Source organism: Aotus nancymaae, unplaced genomic scaffold (genome assembly GCF_030222135.1).
Source record: "Aotus nancymaae isolate 86718 unplaced genomic scaffold, 86718_ANA_hifiasm-v0.15.2.pri h1tg000019l, whole genome shotgun sequence".
Classification (NCBI taxonomy): domain Eukaryota; kingdom Metazoa; phylum Chordata; class Mammalia; order Primates; family Aotidae; genus Aotus; species Aotus nancymaae.
This window is the reverse complement of record NW_026988431.1, coordinates 25,823,614-25,846,630: the sequence shown is the minus strand read 5'-3', so window position 1 is coordinate 25,846,630 and position 23,017 is coordinate 25,823,614. Positions and strand designations below refer to the sequence as shown.

General features: G+C 38.2%; 1 protein-coding gene across 1 annotated transcript in view; it reads right to left on the bottom strand.

Annotated features, from left to right (window-relative positions):
* COL6A5 (collagen type VI alpha 5 chain) overlaps positions 1–23,017 on the bottom strand; it is a 98,642-nt gene that overhangs the window by 27,407 nt on the left and 48,218 nt on the right. The window contains exons 30-37 of the mRNA XM_064378680.1: positions 21,370–21,405; positions 21,218–21,254; positions 18,036–18,047; positions 15,534–16,018; positions 8,500–8,593; positions 7,289–7,948; positions 4,529–4,619; positions 1,814–2,025 (exon numbers count right to left, since the gene is read on the bottom strand). Coding sequence (XP_064234750.1) covers positions 1,814–2,025; positions 4,529–4,619; positions 7,289–7,948; positions 8,500–8,593; positions 15,534–16,018; positions 18,036–18,047; positions 21,218–21,254; positions 21,370–21,405 — 1,627 coding nt within the window. The remainder of the gene's footprint in view (positions 1–1,813; positions 2,026–4,528; positions 4,620–7,288; positions 7,949–8,499; positions 8,594–15,533; positions 16,019–18,035; positions 18,048–21,217; positions 21,255–21,369; positions 21,406–23,017) is intronic.

Sequence of the window (23,017 nt, the reverse complement as noted above, 5' to 3'; positions counted from 1 at the left end):
AACTCACTGCAAGAGAAATTGGGTGGGGTAGGATTTACATTTTTTTCCCTGCTAGAGCTATGAACAATTATTTCTTCAGCCAAATGGGCCCTTACACTAACTATATGTATCTTGATTCTCAGAAAGCTAAAAAAAAAATAAAAATAAAAATGAAAAGTCTTTCTTTTATACTGAACATCTGTCATTAGCAATGGCTGCAGAGATGCTCTTCCTTCCTTCCTTTCTTTCATATCCAGTCATATTTGTCTTTCCTGGAAGGCTCATGCTTCTAAATTACCAGACTTTGGAATGCTTAACTAGCTATCACAAATGACGATTTGATACTCTAACACTCTGCCAAAACACCTCTTCTCTTTCCCTTTTTAAACCAAACCATAAGAAATTATTGTGCCTTGAAGGCTGCTGTAATTCGCATATTATTAAAATGAACATGCACAATTAACATCTCCTAAAAAGAAAAAATACCCATTTGAATGTCTTAATGCCATGGTACCACATATATCCAGTTTTATTGCACCACTTCTTTTTTTGAGCTAAAATGCCTATTTTTCAACTAATAATTGATTTTTGTATCCTTAATTGTAGCTTCTACAAAGGTAAGTTTAGCTGTTTTAAAGATAAGGTTCAAATATTTATATTTTAGAAATAGTTGTGGAGATGCGTTAAACCTAAGAAAAAAAAAATTTTATCCGGGGAAGCTACTAAGAATGAATATTATAGTACAGAGTTGGCCCCCTTTTCTTTTATACTTACATATTCTAACTACCATATGATACTTTTGGAACAATGCTTAAAATGCTGGCATTCTGCCAAACAAGCATTTTAGAAGATTCCAGATGCATAGGTGGAATGGCTGAATAGTCTCTTTGGAATTAAAAATAAATTTATATGTGGGTTCAGAGTAGGTGTGTATATTTACGAGGTACATGATATGTTTTGATATGGGCATGCAGTGTATGATAATCACAGCATGGAGAATGGGGTACTTCATTCTCATCATGGAATGTTGAGAATCATCATTTATCCTTTGTATTACACAACTGAATTACACTCTTTTGGTTATTTTAAGATGTTTTTAAATTATTAACTATAGTCACCCTGTTGTGCTATCAAATAGTTCTTCCCTGTTCTTTTTTTTTCCATACTCATTAACCATTCCCACCTCCCCTTACACTTTTTAATGAAAATACAGACTTAATCCTATGTATCTGATTTGTTTGAAATTATTACATTCTTACAAAAATTATTGCTTTGCCATTAAAATGTACAGAGTAGGCATCAGGGGAGTTTCTGTTCTATCGTTGCTGGGTAGCAAAAAAGTAAAACACACTTTCTCATATTATCACAAATTCTGGGACAGGGGCACTGGCCAGGCCAACATTTAAAAGTCATTTTAATACCTCCTTTGCTCTGATGTTCTCTGTATTGCTTCCTTCTACGTCATGCTAACCTTCTAAACTGTGGATTCTAGAGAAATCTTAAGTTTGGTGAAAATATCAGGGACATTTCTGAGAGCTTCTATCAGTGATCTCCCTAGCAGTGCCTGTCACCATTCACTTCTTCAATGCCAATAAAAGAAGTTGTATCTACCAGAATGGACTAAAAAAAAATAAGTTGCTTTAGATACGAGCCTTAATTTTTTTTATTTTCTACTAGTGTTAAAAGATGAAGATCAAGGCTATTTAAACATTTCCATTTTGACTTTTCTTGAACTCCTGACCTCAGGTGATCCACCCACCTCGGCCTCCCAAAGTGCTAGGATTATAGGCGTGAGCCACTGCACCCGGCCCATTATGACTTTTCATTTTCTTACCAGAAGTGAGACTTGCAATTTCTGCTGATTTTTGATTCTTTTCATAATTGAACATTAATTTTTGTGGCTCAAACATTTGGCTTGGAAGGTAAACCAAATATTCACTTCCATTGTCCTCTAACTTTACAAAAGATGATTCTCTCCCAGAATTTAATTCTTGGCCAGTGAAGCCACTCTCTTCTGAAAAAACCTCCTGCAGCTCAGTAACAAATCTAGAGGGAAAAAAAAAACTTTAGGTGAGGCTAGATAACTTCAGAGAAGGAGGCAAATAAAACATCCTCAACATTTAACATAGTTATTTAATTATCTCCTTAAAAAACAAATTGGGTGGTGAAAATATAAATCCATTTCAATCAAATAATTCATTGAGATTCATTATATATATTATTTTTTAAAACTCTGATGAAAAATTTCTACTTATTCTATCTTTTCTCACATCTGCTTAGAGCCTATGACGTACTACTTTGGAATAACCAACTTTGATTTGTGCAGAGTTTTATTGTTTGTTGTTTGTTTCTTTTGAGACAGGGTCTCGCTCTTTTGAGACACAGTCACCCAGGCTGGAGTACAGTGGTGCAATTAGAGCTCACTGCAGCCTCAACCTCCTGGGCTCTAGCGATCCTCCCAGCTCAGCCTCCTGAGTAGCTGGGACCATAGACGCATGCCACCATGCCAGGCTAATTTTTAATTTTTGGTAGAGATTGGGTCTTGCTATGTTGCCCAGGCTGCTCTTGAACTCCTGGGCTCAAGCAAACCTCCCACCTCAGCCTCCCAAACTGCTGAGATTACAGGTGTGAGCCACCATGTCCAGCATGTACAGAGTTTTAGATAAGTGAAAAGAAACTCACAGGCTATTTGGAACAATCATATTATATCTCAGATTGATACCATCACCATGGAAAATGCAGAAAATAATCACTTAATCTACCAAGCACTGCTGTGAGAAAATATTATATAAAACATAACCCATATCAGTGCCTCTTAAAATAGTGTCTGCATTTATAATCATCTCAGTTTAAGAGTTCTCTGTGATAATTTGAGAATTTTGTGTTTTTGTTTGGATGATGATATAAAGCATATTCAATAGAAGTTTATTCTTGATTATGCAATTTTATGCAATTTCAATGTCCATGTTTGCATTTGCACTTGATACTGCTGTTTGGTACCTAGTGATATTACTTTAACTGTTGAGAGTTAATGAGCAGAGGAAGAAAAACTAGATATAATACGTGAATAATATGTTCATATCAAGAGAAAATCAAATGATATCCTGTGTGATGGCACACTGTGTGAATAATTTTGCAGTAGTACAGATGAAGATATGTGGTGGGGAATCATGTCATCATGTAACAGAGTAGGCAAGCTGCATGTATTCTTCTGCAGCATGCACCAGATTTTATATATTTTACCAACATGTGCCATCTTTTTTCGTTTTTAAAAATTCCAATTTGAAAAAGAAGAATCATCCATTGCATTAAGTTAGTGTTGAAAATTTTTGGCTTACTGAGTTTGTCTGGGTTTGACGTATTAACTTGTTTTGGTTTAATAGCTGCATAAGAACTATAAGTATATGATATTTACAGCTGGATTTATGTTTACAAATGTTTAAATAATGTTATGATATTTTGCTTGCTGTCCTATAGGAATTGATTTTCCTTATAAATGATTTTTATGATTTATTCAAGGTTGGGAAACACTGCTTCACATAAGATCAGTACCACAATGTCCTTCAGAAGGTGCTGGCTGCTAGACACTTCTCTGTAAAATTACCAAGTAAATGAAATCTGACATGAGAGGAACACGTGCTTGCATGAATTCCAGAGAACTCACTTTTCCATTTTGCTCTTGGATATAGCAAAGAGACCTTATATGTTCTGAGAAGCTCTTTTGTTTAATTGTAATTTGAGAAGATGGGGCAATTATGGGCCTAAACCTGGGCTTTCACAGGCTATAGTCAGGGATCTAAGCTCGATGAAGTACACAGAAAAGCAGAAACCAACCAAGATGGACCATTTTCACTCGGTTTGAGGGCAAAGATTCATTCAGATTAATTAGCTATATTTTTATTTAGAATACAATATCAGGGAAAATTATATGTGCAATTATATTGTAGAGTCTTTTATGCTAACTTTTGGGGATGAAACATGAATTATATGTAGCCTCAGACTTCAGCAAGATAAGGCCTTGGGTAGACTGTAATAAGTGCCTCAGCAGTGCTATAAAAAATGACTGCAGGTTTTGATGAGGAGTAAACATTGGCTTCAAGGTGGAGACAGCTTCAATGTGGGTCATGAAAGATGGCTAGGGTTTCACCACAGGAGCAAGGGTCACAGGCAGTGTGAAATGGAACAATTCACACAAGCCAGACAAGAGTTCAGCGTGGCCAGAACTCATGGTGGAGAGAAATGAGAAGAGAGGTTGAGGTGGACTGAGGATAAATTGTGGGTTCTATTGTGGGGTAAATTTCAGTACAGGAATTTCTGAAGAAACCATAAATTTAAAGGCAAAATTGTAACAAAGCTTATAATGTTATAAAAAAAACATCAAACTGGAAATCATACTTGATATGTAATTTCTGCTATAGGAAATGGATACATAAAAAGCCTTTACTTCAGAGACCTTGTTAGCATCCTCAACCTAATAAAATGTTATCAACCAGATATGCCCATCAGCCAATTAACAGTAACTTGTAAATATAAGAGCTTTCCAACTCACTGGAAACCATCACTTTGATTATACTCTCCTTCTAAATTGATGAGTCTACAGGCATCCTCAAGAATCGGTGGAGGGTACTGATTGAATTCCCCTATTGAGAGAACAAAGTTATAGTTAGATTTTAAAACTGGAAATGATGTTTGCTAGGTAAAGAGAATCCCAACAGAAATCCTCTTGAAGCAATTAATGTCACGAGCATATTTCAGCAACATTTGGCTGGGGTGAAAACAGAAAACAGCAGTTAGAAATAGCACTCAAAATTTGATTTCAGAGTGTTTTAGCAGCCAAAGGATTACCAGGGTCATGGAAACAGACCTCCTCAAATTGTTCATCTAAGGGCTAATTGTGATGCAGGGACACATGATTTCCACATGCTCAGGCTAACATAATCTAAGAAATACTCTAATCTGATTCATCAAGGTTTTTCACCCAGACTTATGCTAACAGATCAAACAGAGACATGGTAATATTTCATTACATGATATAATTTCTGTGTTTCTGCACCCATTAACATTGATTTCTATGAGGAAAAGAATCACAGACAAGATTTTACCTTACTGGTCTAAATAATATGCCTATTTATCCCCTTCCTATGTTGTTCTGTAAATTTTGAAATATTGAGAAGTATGTTATCCCTACCCCATTCAGGAAAATAAGAGATTTTAGTTAAAGAAGGCCTTCAGTTATTGAATGATCAAAGGATCTATGAAAATATCAGATAATGTCTGTAGTTTTAGAGTAATCACATTTTCTAATTCTAAGATGAGCATATTTTCCCTTTTTTCTATTTCTTTAAAATGAAAATGTATCTTCTGATTAACTGCATCTGCCACTTACTGTTGGGCAGACAGGAATTGTGATGCAGTGGTCATTGCGCATGTGGGAACAGCAAACATGCCAGCACCAAAACTTGTAGAATTGGGGATAGCAGTTTGAAAACATTCCCATAAGTATCAGCAGAGGAGTCTTTCTACTCCTGCAAACCAAGTGGTTGTGGGAAGGCAGTGAATTGGGTATGTTTAACACTTCTCAGGTGAAAGTCAAAAGTAAGCTACTGCTACATAATTGCAAAGCCACTTAACAGCCCAGCATGACTAGCTTTGAGTTGTTTTATAGTCTCTTTAAAATGCTGCATTATCATCAGTCTTAATGGCACAAAGAACAATACTGCATAGAAAAAAAATGGATACCAATGACTGCCAAGAAGTAGCTCACAAGAGTCAAATTTTGAATGAGAAGTTGTTTTAGAAATGTGTTAACCTGTCTATTTCACATAGATTTTCTTTTTATGCCTGCATAGGAGTGATATATGCTCTATACATCCAAAAGAACTCTTTCAATTGCTATAAAATAAAATGCTCTAATAGGAAAGTTGGTATCAACAGGTAATTGAAAACATTTTTTTCCTTTACATTATACAATTGAGGACATCTTAGATGTAAGGAAATAACACAGTATTCCCAAGAGGGCAATTGGATTCTTTAATTGAACATGAATCACAGGAGAAATGTGGAGCTCTCCTGCAGTGAAGAGTGAATGCTCAAGATGTTATCACTGTGGTGGTGTTGGGAGATCCCTTGAATAGCAAGGAAACTGGGATTGTAGGGTGGTGGAACTGATTCCAGCCAAGTCTACTTCTAAACCTGTCAGATTTCCAGAAAGAAAAGGTTTATCTCTGATTCTGTGGGATCTTTTGGAGAAGGGTTTCTCAACCTCAGTGCTATTCACATTTGGGGATGGATTATTTTTTGTTGAGGCGGCAGGGGTGGGGGTGGGGGAGTCTGTCTTGTGAATTGTAGGATGTTTAGCAATATCCCTACTTCTATTTACTTGATACTAGTAGCATTCCCAAGTTGTGACCACCAAATAATGCCTCCAGACATTTCCAAATGTCCCCTGGGGCAAACTGTGCCCTATTGAGAACAATTGCTCTAGAAGAGTGTTTTCCCAAACCATCTGTGGTAGAGGACAAGGTATTCTTACTTCTAGTTCTTTGCAGACTGACACTTTTGGTCTGCATGCTATTTAATGAGACAAAGTTCCCTGATCATGCATTTGTACGCTGCAGCAATCAATGTCAAATTGCCTTAAAAGTTTCTAGATGCTTACTCTCAATTTGTGTATTTATTTCTTCACACGTTAATTTGTGGCCTGGCACTCATCCAGTAAGCGAACCTTTGTAGTGCACTGGCATAGAGCCATGTTAATCAAAGTGTGATCCATGAACCAGCAGCATTGACATTACTGCAGCATCTGTTAGAACTGTAGAATCTCAGGCTTCACCCTAGACTCCTTAGTAAGAACATCCTGTATTTTAACAAGATTCCTAGGTGATATGTTTGCCCAGGACTCTGCTATCTTCACATTCTCACACAGGTCTCCAGGGTGTGTCAAAGTTGAAAATAAAACAGGTATAGCAAGTAAAACTTTTACCTTAATGTTCATCTAGAAATCACCTAACTGCTGCTAGAACATCTTGAGCAAGTATGACTCAGAAGACCTCTAGTCACTCTGTGCTTTTTAGTGCTGAGAGTTTGGCTAAAAGACACACTATCATAAAAAAAAATGCCTCAGGCCTCGCCACTTTGTGACCAGGATATAAACAGGGTATAACCAGCATATGATCCATTCCTGCCCCCATCTCACCATCTAATTCATATATTATGTTTAGATTAGCTATAGATACAAAAATAGGTTATCAATAATATTAACAAACACTAGCTTATTAAAACAAAGAACAACAAAGAAATAATAACTTACGCCTTACTGAGTATACAAATGGCTTTAAGAACTTCACAATGTAATTCAGATCTGGTTTATGTATTCTCCCAAGCTGTATCAGGTGTTGATCAAGTGGGTAGCTGGCCAACTCCTCCATGTCACCCTTATGTGTAGAGCCCAGCAAAACCACAAATATGATGTAGCCTTGACACTTAGCCCTCAAAGCCATCGTTTTTACAAATTCTTCTCTCTCATAATTTTCTCCAGCTGAGATCACAAAGATGACCTTATGTTTTCTTAGATTGGGTGTTTCTGGAAAGAGATTTTCAGTGGTCCACAGTAGGGCTCGACCAATTGTGGCTTCTCCATTTAGCTGTTGGAAGGAAGTCTGGATGTGATTCTTCATTAGGAATTGGTTGTTATAAGTGGTAAAATCAAACTCTGTTTTTACTGTACCCATATTTCTCCTGGAACTGTCCCAAGGAGAATAGCTCAACAAGGCAATCCTGTCACCAGTGTTTGAGATTGAAGGGTCTGAAGCAATGTCGAAGTTGTCAATCACTGAGCTCACCAAGGCTTTCACAGCCCTAAACTCATCATTTGCTATATGCCGAGAATTGTCTAAGAGAAAGGCTACATCCATGTATGAATCTTCAGGTAAGAAAGTCTCTTGAATGCAAGCATTTGGAAAACATTTATCTGAAAACACACAGAGAGACACATCATTGGTTCAACACTGACACACCAAGACACTTGTTTGAGATCTTCAAGTGATTCAGTGATGAATTAACAAGAATTATAATTTCATCAGTACCTCTTCAATTTCACAAATTTCAAATTAATGAGAAATTTTCAATGTCCCAATACTTCTCTGGGCACTAGCAGACAATATGGGAAGGGCTTTATTAAAAGCAGATGTAGGGTAGCACCTATATCTGCAGTTTACAAGTCATATCCAAACTCCTTTAGAAAATATTTTCAATATTTTAGAGACTTCTGGTACAAACTACCCAATTGTCCCCAAGAAATGCAACATCAGTTGGGATAATTTTCTAAACCAATTTTCACATTCCATGGAAACTCCAAACATTCCAGACATTGAAACCATGACATATGGTATTGAAAAACTAGAAAAATGAAAATAGAACCTATGATTAAAAATAGAAATCTCTGGACAAAGTTACATTCAATAACTCATCTAGAAGGCATTTAAGCTCATAAGCACAGTCAATTATTCTCATTGGTCTTACCATAGCAAAGTGTACAGTGCCGAAGTCTTTCTAATGCCTGATTTTCCCCATTTGAAGGAACTGGAATCACCTGAAACACTCCAGTGTTGTCAAACTGCATTGGAAAAGAAGTGAATGCATGTTTGCTCATTTTTTAGTCACTATTAGGAAACCACTGTGCAGCCACTTTGAGGATTAGTTTTAAAAACACCCAACTAATCACTATTACCTTGCATTACAGCTCTTTGCTCCATTCAGTGCATGTTCACATACACATGCACATGACCCCCTGCTTATCCTAAACATTACCCAAAAAAGTATGTATAGAACAAGTATCATCATCCCTAGATTATGATGAGAAAACTGCCATGAGATAACCTGACCAGGTTCACTCACTGGGGCAAGTATTAAAATCTCTTATTTTTAAGCCTGCAATTCTGGACTAAAATGATTATGCACCACCTGATTATACACTACATACCAGCTTTTGGAGTTGGGCCCTGCATAAATTGTATATTCCCAAGTTTCCTTTCACCTCTGTGGGTAATGATCCCAACTACTTCCAGTCCACTCTATCAGGAAGACGGCACATCTTTCAGTTGTCAAGGGGACCTTCTCAATCACAAATTCCACTTAAAAGTCTACTTCAGAAAGCAGTGGACAGAATTTCATTCAAAATTCCTGGTGGTACACTGCCTGATATAACATCTCCTGATTACTTTTTAAAACACTTTAATACTCACTGCAGTGGGCAATATATAGTATTCATTCATTCATTCATTCAGTGAGTCAATAACTCTTTATTGGGCATTTACTCTATGTGAGTAAAACAGATACTTTTATTATGAAAGAAATCATCATTCCCAGGTGGTGAGGAGGCTATCTCTCCATCAACAAAGATGTTCATGCTTTTTCTCTTTCTCCATCAGCAAATTAAAGGCTAGAAAAGCCAAACCCTCTGTTTTTCTGTAAAATGCTGAATCAACATTTGAACATATTTATAATCATTCCAGCCATATGTTTAGAAACTATTTGCTACATTCCTGCTTTCTATTTTTATGAAATTGGATGCTTTGGTGTTATTTTGTATTTGACCTTGTTGGTCCCCCATGTAAAGACTAGATGTTGACCTGGTAACCCAAGGATGTTTATTCATAGGAGTAAACCCCACGCTCTTCCTTCCTTCCTTCCTTCATTCACTCACTCATTCATTCAACAAATATTTATTGAATGCCTATAATGTTATAGGTGTAGTTCTAGGTTTTGGGGATATGGAAATGAATGAAACAGATAAAACCTCTATCCTGGCTGGGCACTGTGGCTCACGCCTGTAATCCCAGCACTTTGGGAGGCCAAGATTGGAGGATCACGAGGAGTTCGAGACCAGCCTGGTCAACATGGTGAAATCCCATCTCTACTAAATATACAAAAATTAGCCAGGTGCGGTGGCGCGTGCCTGTAAACCCAGCTACTCAGTAGGCTAAGGCAGGAGAATCACTTGAACCTGGGAGGGGGAGGTTACAGTGAGCCGAGATGGTGCCACTGTACTCTAGTCTGGGTGACAGAGCAACACTTCATCTAATAATAATAATAGTAATAAACCTGTAACTTACATTCTAATGGGGAGAGCTATATCATAAACATGATTTAAAAAAAAGTAAATTATTTAGAATGTTGGAAAGTGATACTTTTATAGAAAAAAAACAAAGCAGGATAATAGGGATGGGGAAATCTGGGATAACATTTAAGTAGAGCCCACTGATAACATGACATTGTAGCAAAAATTCAGAGGCGGAAGGTTTTATATCTGGGAGAGAAAAAAAATTCTGGCATAGGAAATAGCCAGGGCAAAGCTCTGGGGAAGCAGGGGGCATGCCTAGCTTGTGTGCAGATCAGTAGGGAAGACAGCGTGCCTGGGATGGAGTGAGAGAGAACAAGACAAGGAGAAGGTGAGATCAGAGAGTTACTAAGAGGGTTTGGTGGTAGATCATTTACAGCTTTGCAAACCATTGTAAAGACCTCAGTTTTAACTCTGAGAGAAATGAGAAATTGGAGAGTTTCAGGCAGAAGAATAACCTGATGGTTTAGAGTTTAATAAGATTACTCTGGCTGCTGTGTTCAGACAGACTGTAGTAGGGCAAGAATAAATGCAAGGTCACTAAGGAAAAAATTATTGCCCAGTGTAGGCAGAAGATAATGGTGGTTTGGATCAAGGTGTCAAAGGCAGAGATACTACAAAGTGGTCAAATTCTGGATATATATTTTTTACAAATACTAACAAGATTAGTACTTATATCAATACTTAATACTAGTACTTAAATGAATGCTGTATTTACTAATAAGTACTAATATATTTTATTGCACATATATACCCTTTAGTGTATATATGTATATATATGCACTTATGTATATGTGCATGCACACAAACTGTATATATATAAATACAAACACATATACACACACATTAAAGTTAAGAATGTTGGATCTAAGAAGAGGTGAGGAATCATAGATAACCGCAAGTAGAAGAATGGGATTTTTATTAGCTGTGATGGAGGGCTGTATGTTGTGCAAGTTTTGGGAAAAAATTAGAAGCTTCATTTTAGATGTGGTAAGTTTGAAATATCCATTAGACATGCAAGTGGAAGTGTTGAGTAGGCTGCTGTGTGTATGAATCTGAAGTTCAAAGATGCAGTACAGGTGGGAGATAGACATATCATGGAGGATATTTAAAACCCTGAGTCTGGATGAGAGTGTCAAGAGATTGCATAAAGATAGAGAAGAGGGCTAAGGAATGGGCTTTGGGCAATGCCAACATTCTGAGGCCAAGCTGATGACGCAGAATTGGAAAACTAGTCTGAGAAGGGACAATTAATGAGGTAGGAGAAAAAACCAGGAAGATGAGGTATGCTGAAAGTCAGCCAAAAAAAAAAAAAAAAAAAAGAAAGAAAGAAAAGAAAATGTTTCCCAGAGAAGGGCAGGATCGACAATGTTGTATACTGCAAATACGTCTGGTGAGTTGCAGACAGAATCAACCATGGATGCAGAAACATGAAGATCACAGTGGACCTTGATATGAGCAGTATGAGGAGAGTAGTAGGAATCAAAATGTGACTAGGATTATCTCAAGAAAGAAAGCTAGGAGAGTCATTGGACACAGCAAATATAGACAATTTTTTCTTCCCTAGGAGATTGCTACATAGGAGCCAAGAAATGAAGCAGTAACTGAAAAGCTAGGTCAGAAAGTTGTTTTATTTCTCTCTCCTGTTTGGAATAAAGTGGTAAAGGGGGAAAAAATCAGTCTATAGTAGACAGAGGGTCTCTTCCAGCAAGAAAACTAACAAATAATACTAATACTAAATAATAAATTAAATATAAAAACTAATAATAATAATAAAATACGTTAGGAGAATGTGAGTACCTAACAACTCTGTCCATTTTATACAACTTCACAAGAGGAAAGATCATGGGTAATTTTTAAAAAGATATATGCTATAGAGAAAAATCAGACTTATAGAATTTTTTTATAATACTTTAAGTTCTGGGATACATGTGCAGAATGTGTAGGTTACATAGGTATACACATGCCATGGTGGTTTGCTGCACCCATCAAATTGTCATCTATATTAGGTATTTCTCCTAATGCTATCCTTCCACTAGCTTCCCACATCCCCCAGCAGGCACTGGTATGTGATATTCCCCTCCCTGTGTTCATGTGTTCTCACTGTTCAACACTCACTTATGAGTGAGAACATATGGTGTTTGTGTTTCTGTTCTTGTGTCAGTTTGCTGAGAATGATGGTTTCCAGCTTCATTTATGTTCCTGCAAAGGACATGAACTCATCCTTTTTTATGGCTGCATAGCATTCCATAGTGTATATGTGCCACATTTTCTTTATCCAGTCTATCATTGATGGGCATTTGGGTTGGTTCCAAGTCTTTGCTATTGTGAATAGTGCCTCAATAAACATATGTGTGCATGTATCTTTCTTTATAGTAGAACGATTTATAATTCTTTGGATATACATCCAGTAATGAGATTCCTGGGTCAAATGGTATTTCTATTTCTAGATCCTTGAGGAATCGCCACACTGTCTTCCACAATGGTTGCACAAATTTACACTCCCACCAACAGCGTAAAAGCATTTCTACTTCTCCACAACCTATCCAGCATCTGTTGTCTCCTGACTTTTTGATTGCCATTCTAATTGGCGTGAGATGGTATCTCATTGCGGTTTTGATTTGCATTTCTCTAATGATCAGTGGTGATGAGCTTTTTTTCCATACATTTGTTGACCACATAAATGTCTTCTTTTGAGAAGTATCTGTTCATATCCTTCACCCACTTTTGATGAAGTTGCTTATATTTTTTCTTGTAAATTTGTTTAAGCTCTTTGCAGCTTCTGGATATTAGCCCTTTGTCAGATGGATAGATTGCAAAAATTTTCTCCCATTCTGTAGGTTGCCTGTTCACTCTGATGATAGTTTCTTTTGCTGTGCAGAAGCTCTTTAGTTTAATTAGATCCCATTTGTCAATTTTGGCTTTTTTGCCATTGCTTTTGGTGTTTCAGTCATGAAGTCTTTTCCCATGCCTATGTCCTGAATGGTATTACCTAGATTTTCTCCTATGGTTTTTATGGTTTTAGGTCTCACGTTTAAGTCTTTAACCCATTTTGAGTTAATTTTTGTATAAGGTGTAAGGAAGGGGTCCAGTTTTAGTTTTCTGCATAAGGCTAGCCAGTTTTCCCAACACCATTTATGAAATAGGGAATCCTTTCCCCATTGCTTGTTTTTATCAGGTTTGTCAAAGATCAGATGGTTGTAGATATGTGGTATTATTTCTGAGGCCTCTGTTCTGTTCCATTGGTCTATATATCTGTTTTGGTAGCAGTACCATGCTGTTTTGGTTACTGTAGCCTTGTAGCATAGTTTGAGGTCAGGTATCATGATGCCTCCAGCTTTTTTCTTTTTGCTTAGGCTTGTCTTGGCTATATGGGCTCTTTTTTGGTTCCATATGAAATTTAAAATAGTTTTTTCTAATTCTGTGAAGGAAGTCAACAGTAGCTTGATGGAAATAGAATTGAATCTATATATTACTTTGGGCAGTATGGCCATTTTCACAATATTGATTCTTCCCATCCATGAGCATGAAATGTTTTTTCCATTTGTTTGTGTTCTCTCTTATGTCCTTGAGCAGTGGTTTGTAGTTCTCCTACATTGAATAGGAGTGGTGAGTTTGCCTTACCTTTTTATCCTGAATCCAGTCTCAAGAGGAGTTTAAATTTGCAAAGCCCTACTGATATTCTAGAAGTTTCTAAAATTTTTAAAAAAGTTTTGGCAGGTTAAATCTCTGTAAGTCTGAGTTATGTTTATTGCAGCACTATTTACAATAGCAAAAACATGGAACCAACCCAAATGCCCATCAGTGATAGACTGGATAAAGAAAATGTGGTACATACACACGTGGAATACTATGCAGCCATAAAAAGGAATGAGATCATCTCCTTTGCAGGGACATGGATGAAGCTAGAAGCCATCATCCCCAGCAAACTAACACAGGAACAGAAAACCAAACACTGCATGTTCTCACTCATAATTGGGAGTTGAACCTTGAGAACACATGGACATTGAGAGGGAACAACACACATCAGGGCCTGTTGGGAGTTCGGGGGTTGAGAGAAGGGAACTTAGAGGATGGGTCAATAGGTGCAGCAAACCACCATGGCACATGTATACCTATGTAACAAACCTGCACGTTTTACACATGTATTCTGTTTTTTTTTTTTTTAGAAGAAATAAAAAAAGGTACTCTTATTACCTACCCAATTGGCAAACATTTAAAAAGCTCAATAGGTAAAATCCAGTGTTGTTAAGTAGGTGGAGAAATAGACACTCGACACCAAGAGTAGCAGCTCTATGCTTTCAGAGTTGAAGCAGTGAGGACTTGATTAAAGGGATGGGAAGGAGGGAGGAGAGAGAAGAGGACAGAAAGGAGGATGTCCTGAGTGGAGAAGAGCGCAAAGGCAGAGAAGGATAAAGAATGACTAAAGGGAGCATTGCTCAAGGCATGACATGTGGTCAGAAAGACTATGTGGGCTTATTCTCTGGTAAGAACAGAATGGTGAGAACTAGATAGCTTCCCAGGTCACTTTCTCTGTAGACATGAAGCAAATTTAAAATGATTTTTTAACAAGAGCAACTGAAGGCCCTTCTTCACCGGGCATTCTGAGGCTTTGGCACAGTCCTATCAAAGATAAGGATTGAACTTGATGTCCTACTCGGATTTCTCATATTTTGTAATTTGATGCCTCCCTCAAAATTGAAATATCATTTATTTTCCCCAGAGAGAAAAATTAAGGAGGCAGAAAATTTTTGAAAAGAAAAACTGAAAACCACAGGACTTTGGCTTCTTGCAATCCTTTCTGTCAGGATCTGTTGTAACTCTCTGTGGCTCCTATTTCCAAAAAATGCTTGGCTGTGTTAGAACAGATTGATTCTCTCCATGTTACAGAGAGATTCTTTCTCTTTATACGGTAGAAATCATCACTGAATTCCTTCACTGGTTAAGGCCAGCTGTTCTGTGAGCTACAGCAAGCAGATGACAAATCTGAGAAACACCGGAGCAGTAGAGGGCTGGCAGAGCACCACGTTCACGGCCCTTTATGTCATACAGACCTGCGTTCTAATCCCAATTTAGCCACTTAGTAGTGGTACGTAGTTAAGTCACTAGTAATCTCTTGGCCTCAGTTTCCTCATTTTTAACATGGAGATGACAGCTGCATTGACCTCAGAGGGCTGTGAGAATGTATGAATATGTACGAAAAGCTCTAGTGACCGTGCCTGGCATGCAGCAGGGGCTAAGCAAATGTGGTCGCTGTTATCATTGACTGTTGTTATTCAGGATTGGATTTCACAGACACTAACAACAATATAGCTGTGAAAACTGTAAAGGAGTTTTCAAGAGGCCACATATATTCCCTGACTACCACCACTCCTGTCCTACCCTATCACAATACCACTATCTTAAAAATAAAGAAGTGGCTAAGAGAAATTCTTACCCCAAAAGCTTCAAGGAAAACACTCTCATCAAAAGCAAAGACTGTTGGACTGATATCCAGGGCGCTAAACTCCATGGTGGCTGTGATGATGGACGACCTACCGGCTGTTTGACCTTTGCTAAAAAACACAGCAACTCTCCTCACATTGGCTCCTGCATACGTCCGCTTGAACACGTTGCGGGCCACAAACCTCATTGCATTACCAACATCTCTGGGCTCTGTGGTGTCTTCATATTTTATTTGGGAGAGCTGCTGGAGAAGTTGCTTCTTCCTATTGTAGTCAGACCAGTGGATGAGATAGCTGGTGCCTGAATGGTAGGAAACCACAGCAACTCTTGCTCCCACAGGACAGTTATTTTCCCTGATGTTAAGGTCACTGACAATGGAAATGATGATGTCCCGTGTTTTATTAAAGCTCTCTTCTGTGATATCATAGGAATTGTCCAGAGCAAATACTAGCTCTGTTGGATATGCTGGACATTTTTCTACAAAAAAGAAAAGGAGAAGTATTATTTCACTGGATAAAAATTCTTTCCCCAATGCTTTACTCCAATGAAGTGGGTTCATACAGAGGCAAAGCAAGTACTTCATCCAGCTTTAGAACCAGAAGTACCAGCATGCAAAGAAAGGAAAGAAAACTGCTCTGCAAACTTGAAACTATTACATAAATGCAGAGCATGAATATTTGGCTATATAATGTTCAGGCTTCACAGCCCACTATCAATCAGCTGTGTAAAATGAAACTAGTGGGAGTTCTTGAGCTGATGGAACTGTTCTGTGTCCTGACAGGGATAGTGGTTACATAAAACTATGCATGTGGTAAAACTGAACACACATACAGTTAAATTAATTTCACTGTATGTAAAATTTAAAAAGGAAATGATGGTTTATTGGGGATCCTGAAAATCTGTTCTCCCCCAAAATCTTCTGAAATAATCTATCAATTATAAATTTAGTTGTAAGATTTCCATCCACTTATGCAACAAATATTTGAGTACCTACCACATGAAATACAGTATAACATTCACTGTGAAACACATGCAAAGATGAACCAAATGCACCACTGCCCTCGAGAAACTTGTATCGGCAAGGAACATTATACTATAAGGTATAGATAGAGTAATAGTTATTCTTAATGCAGATTCAGAGGATAAAGAGGCTGTTTCCAAAAAGGGGGTATCTCAAGGGCTTCAAGAAAGCTGACTTTTCAATGAAGGCCAGGTGGCAAGAGGAAAGAAGCAACATGAACCAAGGAAGGTTTTCAATAAGCTCTTAGAAAAATGGGACTGCTATTCCCAGCTTAATACTAATGTCTTATAATGACTGAAGTTTAGAATTTCATAGAAAATATATTCTATGTATCAAACCTCACTTTTCAATGTCCTTGTTAAAGTCTGAACACAGGAAGAGAAAAATGATTTTTTTTTTAAATAAGCACTTCCATCTGCTCAGGCTGTTCTACTATCCCCAATTTGGCTAACTCCCAAAGCATATTATACTCAAAATATCCCATATCCCAACCACTGTTCTTAGTAATAAAAATCAGGAAGTATTGATTTACAGAAGTATTTTCAATCAAAGAATTTTACAGTGAAGAAATTTCAGTAATTTTAAAATACAAAAGCTGATAATGAACAACACAGTAAGAAAACTGAAGTGTTCTTTAGTTCTTAGCCCTATCCTAAAATTTCTTGGCAAATGGTTGAAAAGCCTCAAGATTGACCTATCATCACAGGTTCTCCTGGAGGGTGGATGCCAATTCCTATGTTTTCCTCTCCCTTCGCCAGTGGCCAGGATACATTTAATCCAAATCCATGACGTTGTATTGGGCACTTATCGTGTGCAAGGTATTTTTTATTTTTATTTTTTAGAATTAAGGTGAATGGCTTCAAACTTGGGCCAAGGTTAAAGACCCTGAGGGTCTACATCAGCAGGCCTCTAGGAGACAAGGGGGTTTTGAAATTGACATAGCCACTGGCTCCAGTGGCCTTGTCATCCAATGGCTCTAAGGCACCATGCAGCCATGACTACAGATTAGGCCCCAGGAAGACCCTCCATAGCCATGGGCAGGAAAGGTTTACAAGTAGTGGGCAATGAGTGAGATGACAGGTATGAGCGTGGGCCAGAAGGAGGAAAGGACACATCTCACACCCAAGAAGCCAGTGTCAAGGGTGTCAGTGGCAGACAGAGCAACAGAATGTGGATTAGTCAGAGAGCTGCGTTTACCAAACCCCCCAGCAACACAGGGCCTGCACTGGGGAGTGCAGTGAGTTGTAAACTGTGTTGTAAACTGTGATGGATCCCAGGCTAGGGTCTGGGATTCAGTCACCATTTCATAATCAGGTCAACCATGACACTGACAATTATAGTCATAATCAAAAGACAGAACTGACTGCATAGAAAGAAGTCCTGTTTCCCACGGTGACGAGGGCTCCTTTCAGATTGGTCTTGTCAGAATGCAGTAATGATCTCAGTAGGGAAGATCATGGTAAGAATACTCACCTGTCCAGCAAGCTGTGAGAAGGAGAGAGGGAAAAGATTGTTATGTTCTTGGAACAAGACTAAAAATAATCCAAAAAACAACATTTTAACAAAGCTGAAAATGTCATTTGGGTCTAACTGCAAATGAGGCTAATTCTTAAATTACAGGAAGCCTAGGTTAAAGTATTGAGGAAGGTGTCAACAAAATTTTATTAATTTGTGAGCCTTCCTAACCTTTTCCATTCGTGAGCCACAGCCAGCAGACTTTAGCAGAATTTTGGTTGAAACCAAAACACTGATCACTCGTCTTAGAAGCAAAAATAGATGAGCCTCTGATTAAATGGCAAGACAGCTGAAATTCAATTTGTTTTGTCTCTCATCTCATAGCCTTCTGAGAGTCATTTGGCAATCAAAGGCTAAAATATGTGGTCTTATTTTCTTCCCTGATGAATATCTTGGGAGCCTTTATTTTCCCATAGAACCATGGGGAGATTTCCAAGTGAATTTTGTCTTTGATAAAAAATACACCTCTTCTGTTTGAGTGATCTCAACCTCCAGAGAGAGGAAGAAAAAAACCTCAAGGGTTTCTCCTGAGCAAAACAGCATCTGGTTTCTCTAACTGATTTACTCTGTAAAACTGAGAGGAATCAGGGCAAGTATTGGTACATCTTCAAGAGACCACAGGCCTGACAATTTCCATGTTCATTTCACTCGATTCCTAGGAAGCAAATGAGTCACTCAAATATAATAAAAAATATTATTAATGCTGGCAACACACCAGCCTTCTGTCTTGCTGTCATGCAGCACTGGTCTCCTGCCATCCACCCTGTGAACACCTCTTGTTTGTCTTAACCCCATGGCCCCTGAGGTGCTAAACTGCCCTCAGAGAGCACACATAACTATAGCTTCCTTTGTATCTGGAGGCTCAAAACAGACCCCCCCTTTTTCCTGGCTGAGCACTTCCATGTGTTAACTTCAAATCCCGCTGCAAGGCTGTAAGCACAGGCTCTAGAAGCAGACACACCTGCTGGGTTTGAGTCTGGCAAAGCTGGGTGACTTAGGAGGAGATTACTTAAACTCTTTTGAGCAATTTCTTTCTTTTAAAGTTGGTTTTCCCTAAAAATCTTTATTCATGTACCTCCCTCCAAAATGCTAATCACTTGGACCCTTCTGTTTCATTCTCAACCACCCCCTTTCTCTCTTAATTTCCCCCAGCCTCCTAGACACCTTCTTTTATTCTGCAAAGAGGGTCTCAGCCTGGCTCTCATCCCTGTGTGTCCCAGAGCTGCTACTGGACTGAGAAGCAAATCATGTTAGATGAGAAGCCTTGGAAATGTCACCTATAAAGTGAGGCCATTTAGATCAGCTCTAAGGGCCTGTCACCTGCATCTTCCTCTCTGGTCTGCATCCTGGAGTTCTGCGTTATCCAGTCAGTGCCCTGTATGGTTACAGAACTTGTCTACTCTTCCCTGACCTCCTGATTTATGGACTAACTCCTTTTACTCCATAAGGTGGTTGAGAGTAAAACAGGGAAGAGTAGTTAGAATGTTGGAAAACTTCTCCCTTCAAATCCCAGACTCTCCAAGGCTGGTCCTCACCTCCCCACCTACCTCTGGTCTTCTTTAGGAAGGCATTATTTGATTTCACTGAGAACACTGGGTTGATCCCACACTCATTTCTCCTACAATGGTTCTTCCCTTTTTCTCTCCCTGTGGTTCCAGTCCCTAGTTCTCACCTCCTCCTGCATGCTAAAGGGGCTTTCCCGCTATCCCCTCCCTTTCAATCTCCTCCATTGCCTCCTTCCTCTTGCATCCCTTCAAGCTGCCCACATTTGGCAGGACTCTCCCATCTCTGGAATGTCACTTTGCCATACCTTGGCCCCATTCCTTGAGTTTCTGTTTCTGACTCTCTAGCTTTACATTTTTAGAAACCTCATCCATCCATGTATTTTTAAGGACCACCAGTACTGACTGACTTCAACATCTGAGTCTCCTTCCCTCACCTTTACGAAAGCCCCATTTCATCGGGGTCGATCATTTCATGTAGGGTCTACACAACATTATTCCACCTCCAAAATATGTAAACTCATCATCTTCTCCAACCAGTTGATTCCCTTCACAATTCCTCTTGTGCTTACTCCTCCTCGGTGACACTCAGCCTCTCCCCCACTAGCCTGACGGTCATTCTAAACCCACTTTGTATTTTCTTTCCTTCTCACATACTTGCAGTGACAACATTTTTATCTAGTCTCCTTCAGTAAAGTCTCTGATTTTCCCCTTTTACATTCTTCTCATGATTATTTTAAAACCACAGTGGAAATATAATGAAAAAAAGACAGATCTCCTAAAATTCCACCCCCTCGAACACAGTAAATGATTGTTTTCTACTTTTGCTTCTAGTACTTGTTTCTATGTATATATTAAACTACATGCAAAAATAATGAGGATTCAATTTCATTTTATGATATTTAATGCTTGATTGTCTTTATAGAAACTATATTTGGTTAATATTTTCTCAGAAGATAATGTATTGTAATCTAATTATTCTATAAATGTAAATAGTCTACTGTATAATCATTTTGCTCTAGTAAATAATGTTTCAACAATCATATTTACCTATATTTTTTTCATTTTGCTGTACTTCCTTGGGACAGATTTTCAGAAATGATATCATTGAACTTTTCTACTTCATTTTTCCTTCTTTATCACCAAAGACAACCTTTTTATGTTCACTCCTGCTTTATTCCTTTGATGATACTATTTTTTGCCATGCGCATCACTTTCTCACAGCTGGATTCAATTACCTCCATACAAACATCCTTTATTAAATGAGTAACTAACCAACTAGTCCAAAACCACCGTGATCGTCCCTTTAACACCATGTCCTCCCAGTCCTTTTACTCATAACTGTTGTACGAATGTGAGTTAATTCATATACCTTTTGAGTTTTTCTCTAACTTTCCCATATGCATGTTTTCTCTGGATGTCTGCATTGTCCCTCATGAGTGAAGGCACTTTTACCTATACCCCCTTTCCTCTCTCCTTTAATGTGAGATGTTCTACAGTAGGCACTCTAGGCAGGCTTGTTACAGGGGCTTCCCACCAGTGAACTCAGCCTACTGATCTCATGTACCCACACTGCATACAATCCTAAGTGCTTTACCAACCACTGATGGATGCTCTCGTTCCATAACAGATACTCACGACTATGTTCCCGCAAAAAACGGACCAGATCACATTGCTGTCAATGTTGAAAAAGGAGAGAAAAGAAACATGAATATAGTGACCTTTGAGTGGCTGTGTTTATTTCCCAATAAACTTGCTGAGATATCTTTCATAAATAAGAAGATACATACAGAATATACAGGCTGCCCTGCCATGCCTTTAATGCCCTAGGAAAAACAAAAGCAGAGCAAGTTAGCGATATGTCAACTGAAGTCTTCAGTAATAAAACAAGATAAAACCAAAAAAACCTTTCTTTCTTAAAAGTACAGCTGGTAGAGAATAGTTAAAATATTCCTGAATATATTGCCATACGTTTTCCCTACTGACATCAAGGGTGTAAATTTTTTGTTTCAGTGTTAGATCAGGTAAGCTAATGTCTACCCAAAGTTAATGAAATTATTTTTCTTCAGTGATAAGATAAAACAAAGGTCCTTAAAGATATTTGTACTAAAGGTGTAATACTTAGAAGAAGGCATTTCTCATAAGAATGCTTAAAATTATAAACAGTAGACTTTCCAAAGGGCAGTGCCAAGGAGAGGGATTTATTGAGAATTCAGAGGAACAGTTACATTATCCATCAAGAGTGTAAAACAGAGGAAATGAGAGCCTCTACATATGAGAAAGACCCAAAGACAATTATACAACAAAATAAATAAACACTACACAAAAGAAGAGTTATAAACATGGAACTAAATCATAACAACAAGATCAGAAATGCCAAGTGGTTATGAAGCAAAGCAATACAAATAACTGAGTGAGATGAATCAGGGAAGACTTCCTGAAAGAAGTCAGTCCTTCTTTCTCAGCAGCTTGAGCTTTTCTCTTTTCTCCTTATTCCCATTAATTAGGATCAAGTTTCTCTTTGGCTGTGATTCTTAATATATTTGCATATATAGGTTCCCCTGGGCAACTAATGAATGCCTGTGCACTCATTTCAGAAAAATGCGATTTCATGCTTACACTTGTACAATTTCACTGACTCCCCCAGAGGCTCAACCAGGGATGTCAGCATAAGAACCTCTGTTCTAAACGACAACTGGGTCACTTCTCCATTGGTCCATCCATCCAATAAACAGTTCAAGGTCTGCTGAATATCTACGTGACCTATTGTGCATTGCTAGAGTTAACCAGAACTGAAGTAGCATCCCTAATTGTACCCATTGAGACATGTTAACCTTCTGATTTAAATCAGGAAATTACGCATCTCATGTAGTGTCATTCTTCCTTTTACAAGTTATGGCAGAAAACAGAAAAGAATGCATGACCATTTAAACAGAGAGATAAACAGTTCTGGCTAACACACGGAGTAGGCAGTCCACATTTTACAGAGAATCAGAACCATGGAGAGGATGTCCTAAAGAGCGAGTCCTTGAATAACTTCTTAGGTTATTCAAGTTAACTTAAGAATAACTTCTTAAGTTATGCAAGTTCTTAAGCAGAGGCTGAGGATCAAGAGCTTAACACAAAGAAGCCACATTCCAGTCCAGACTAGCTGGGCCAAGCACAAGGCCAGGAAGATGTGGGTGTCCCCAGATGAGAACCCCAGAATCTGAGGAGATAAATCCAGAACAGACCAGATCAGCCCAGAGACTAGGTTCTCACTCACATGACTAGGAATATTCATGCATTCCTTAATGCTGAAGAAAGTAAATACTGTATCAGAGTATCGTTACAGTTAGCTGATTTTCATTCTAATATGGATTCAGTTGTCCACAAAACCATTCACATTTTTTGTTTCCTTAATAAAGTCCCAAGTTCAAGAACTTCTTCAAGAAATCA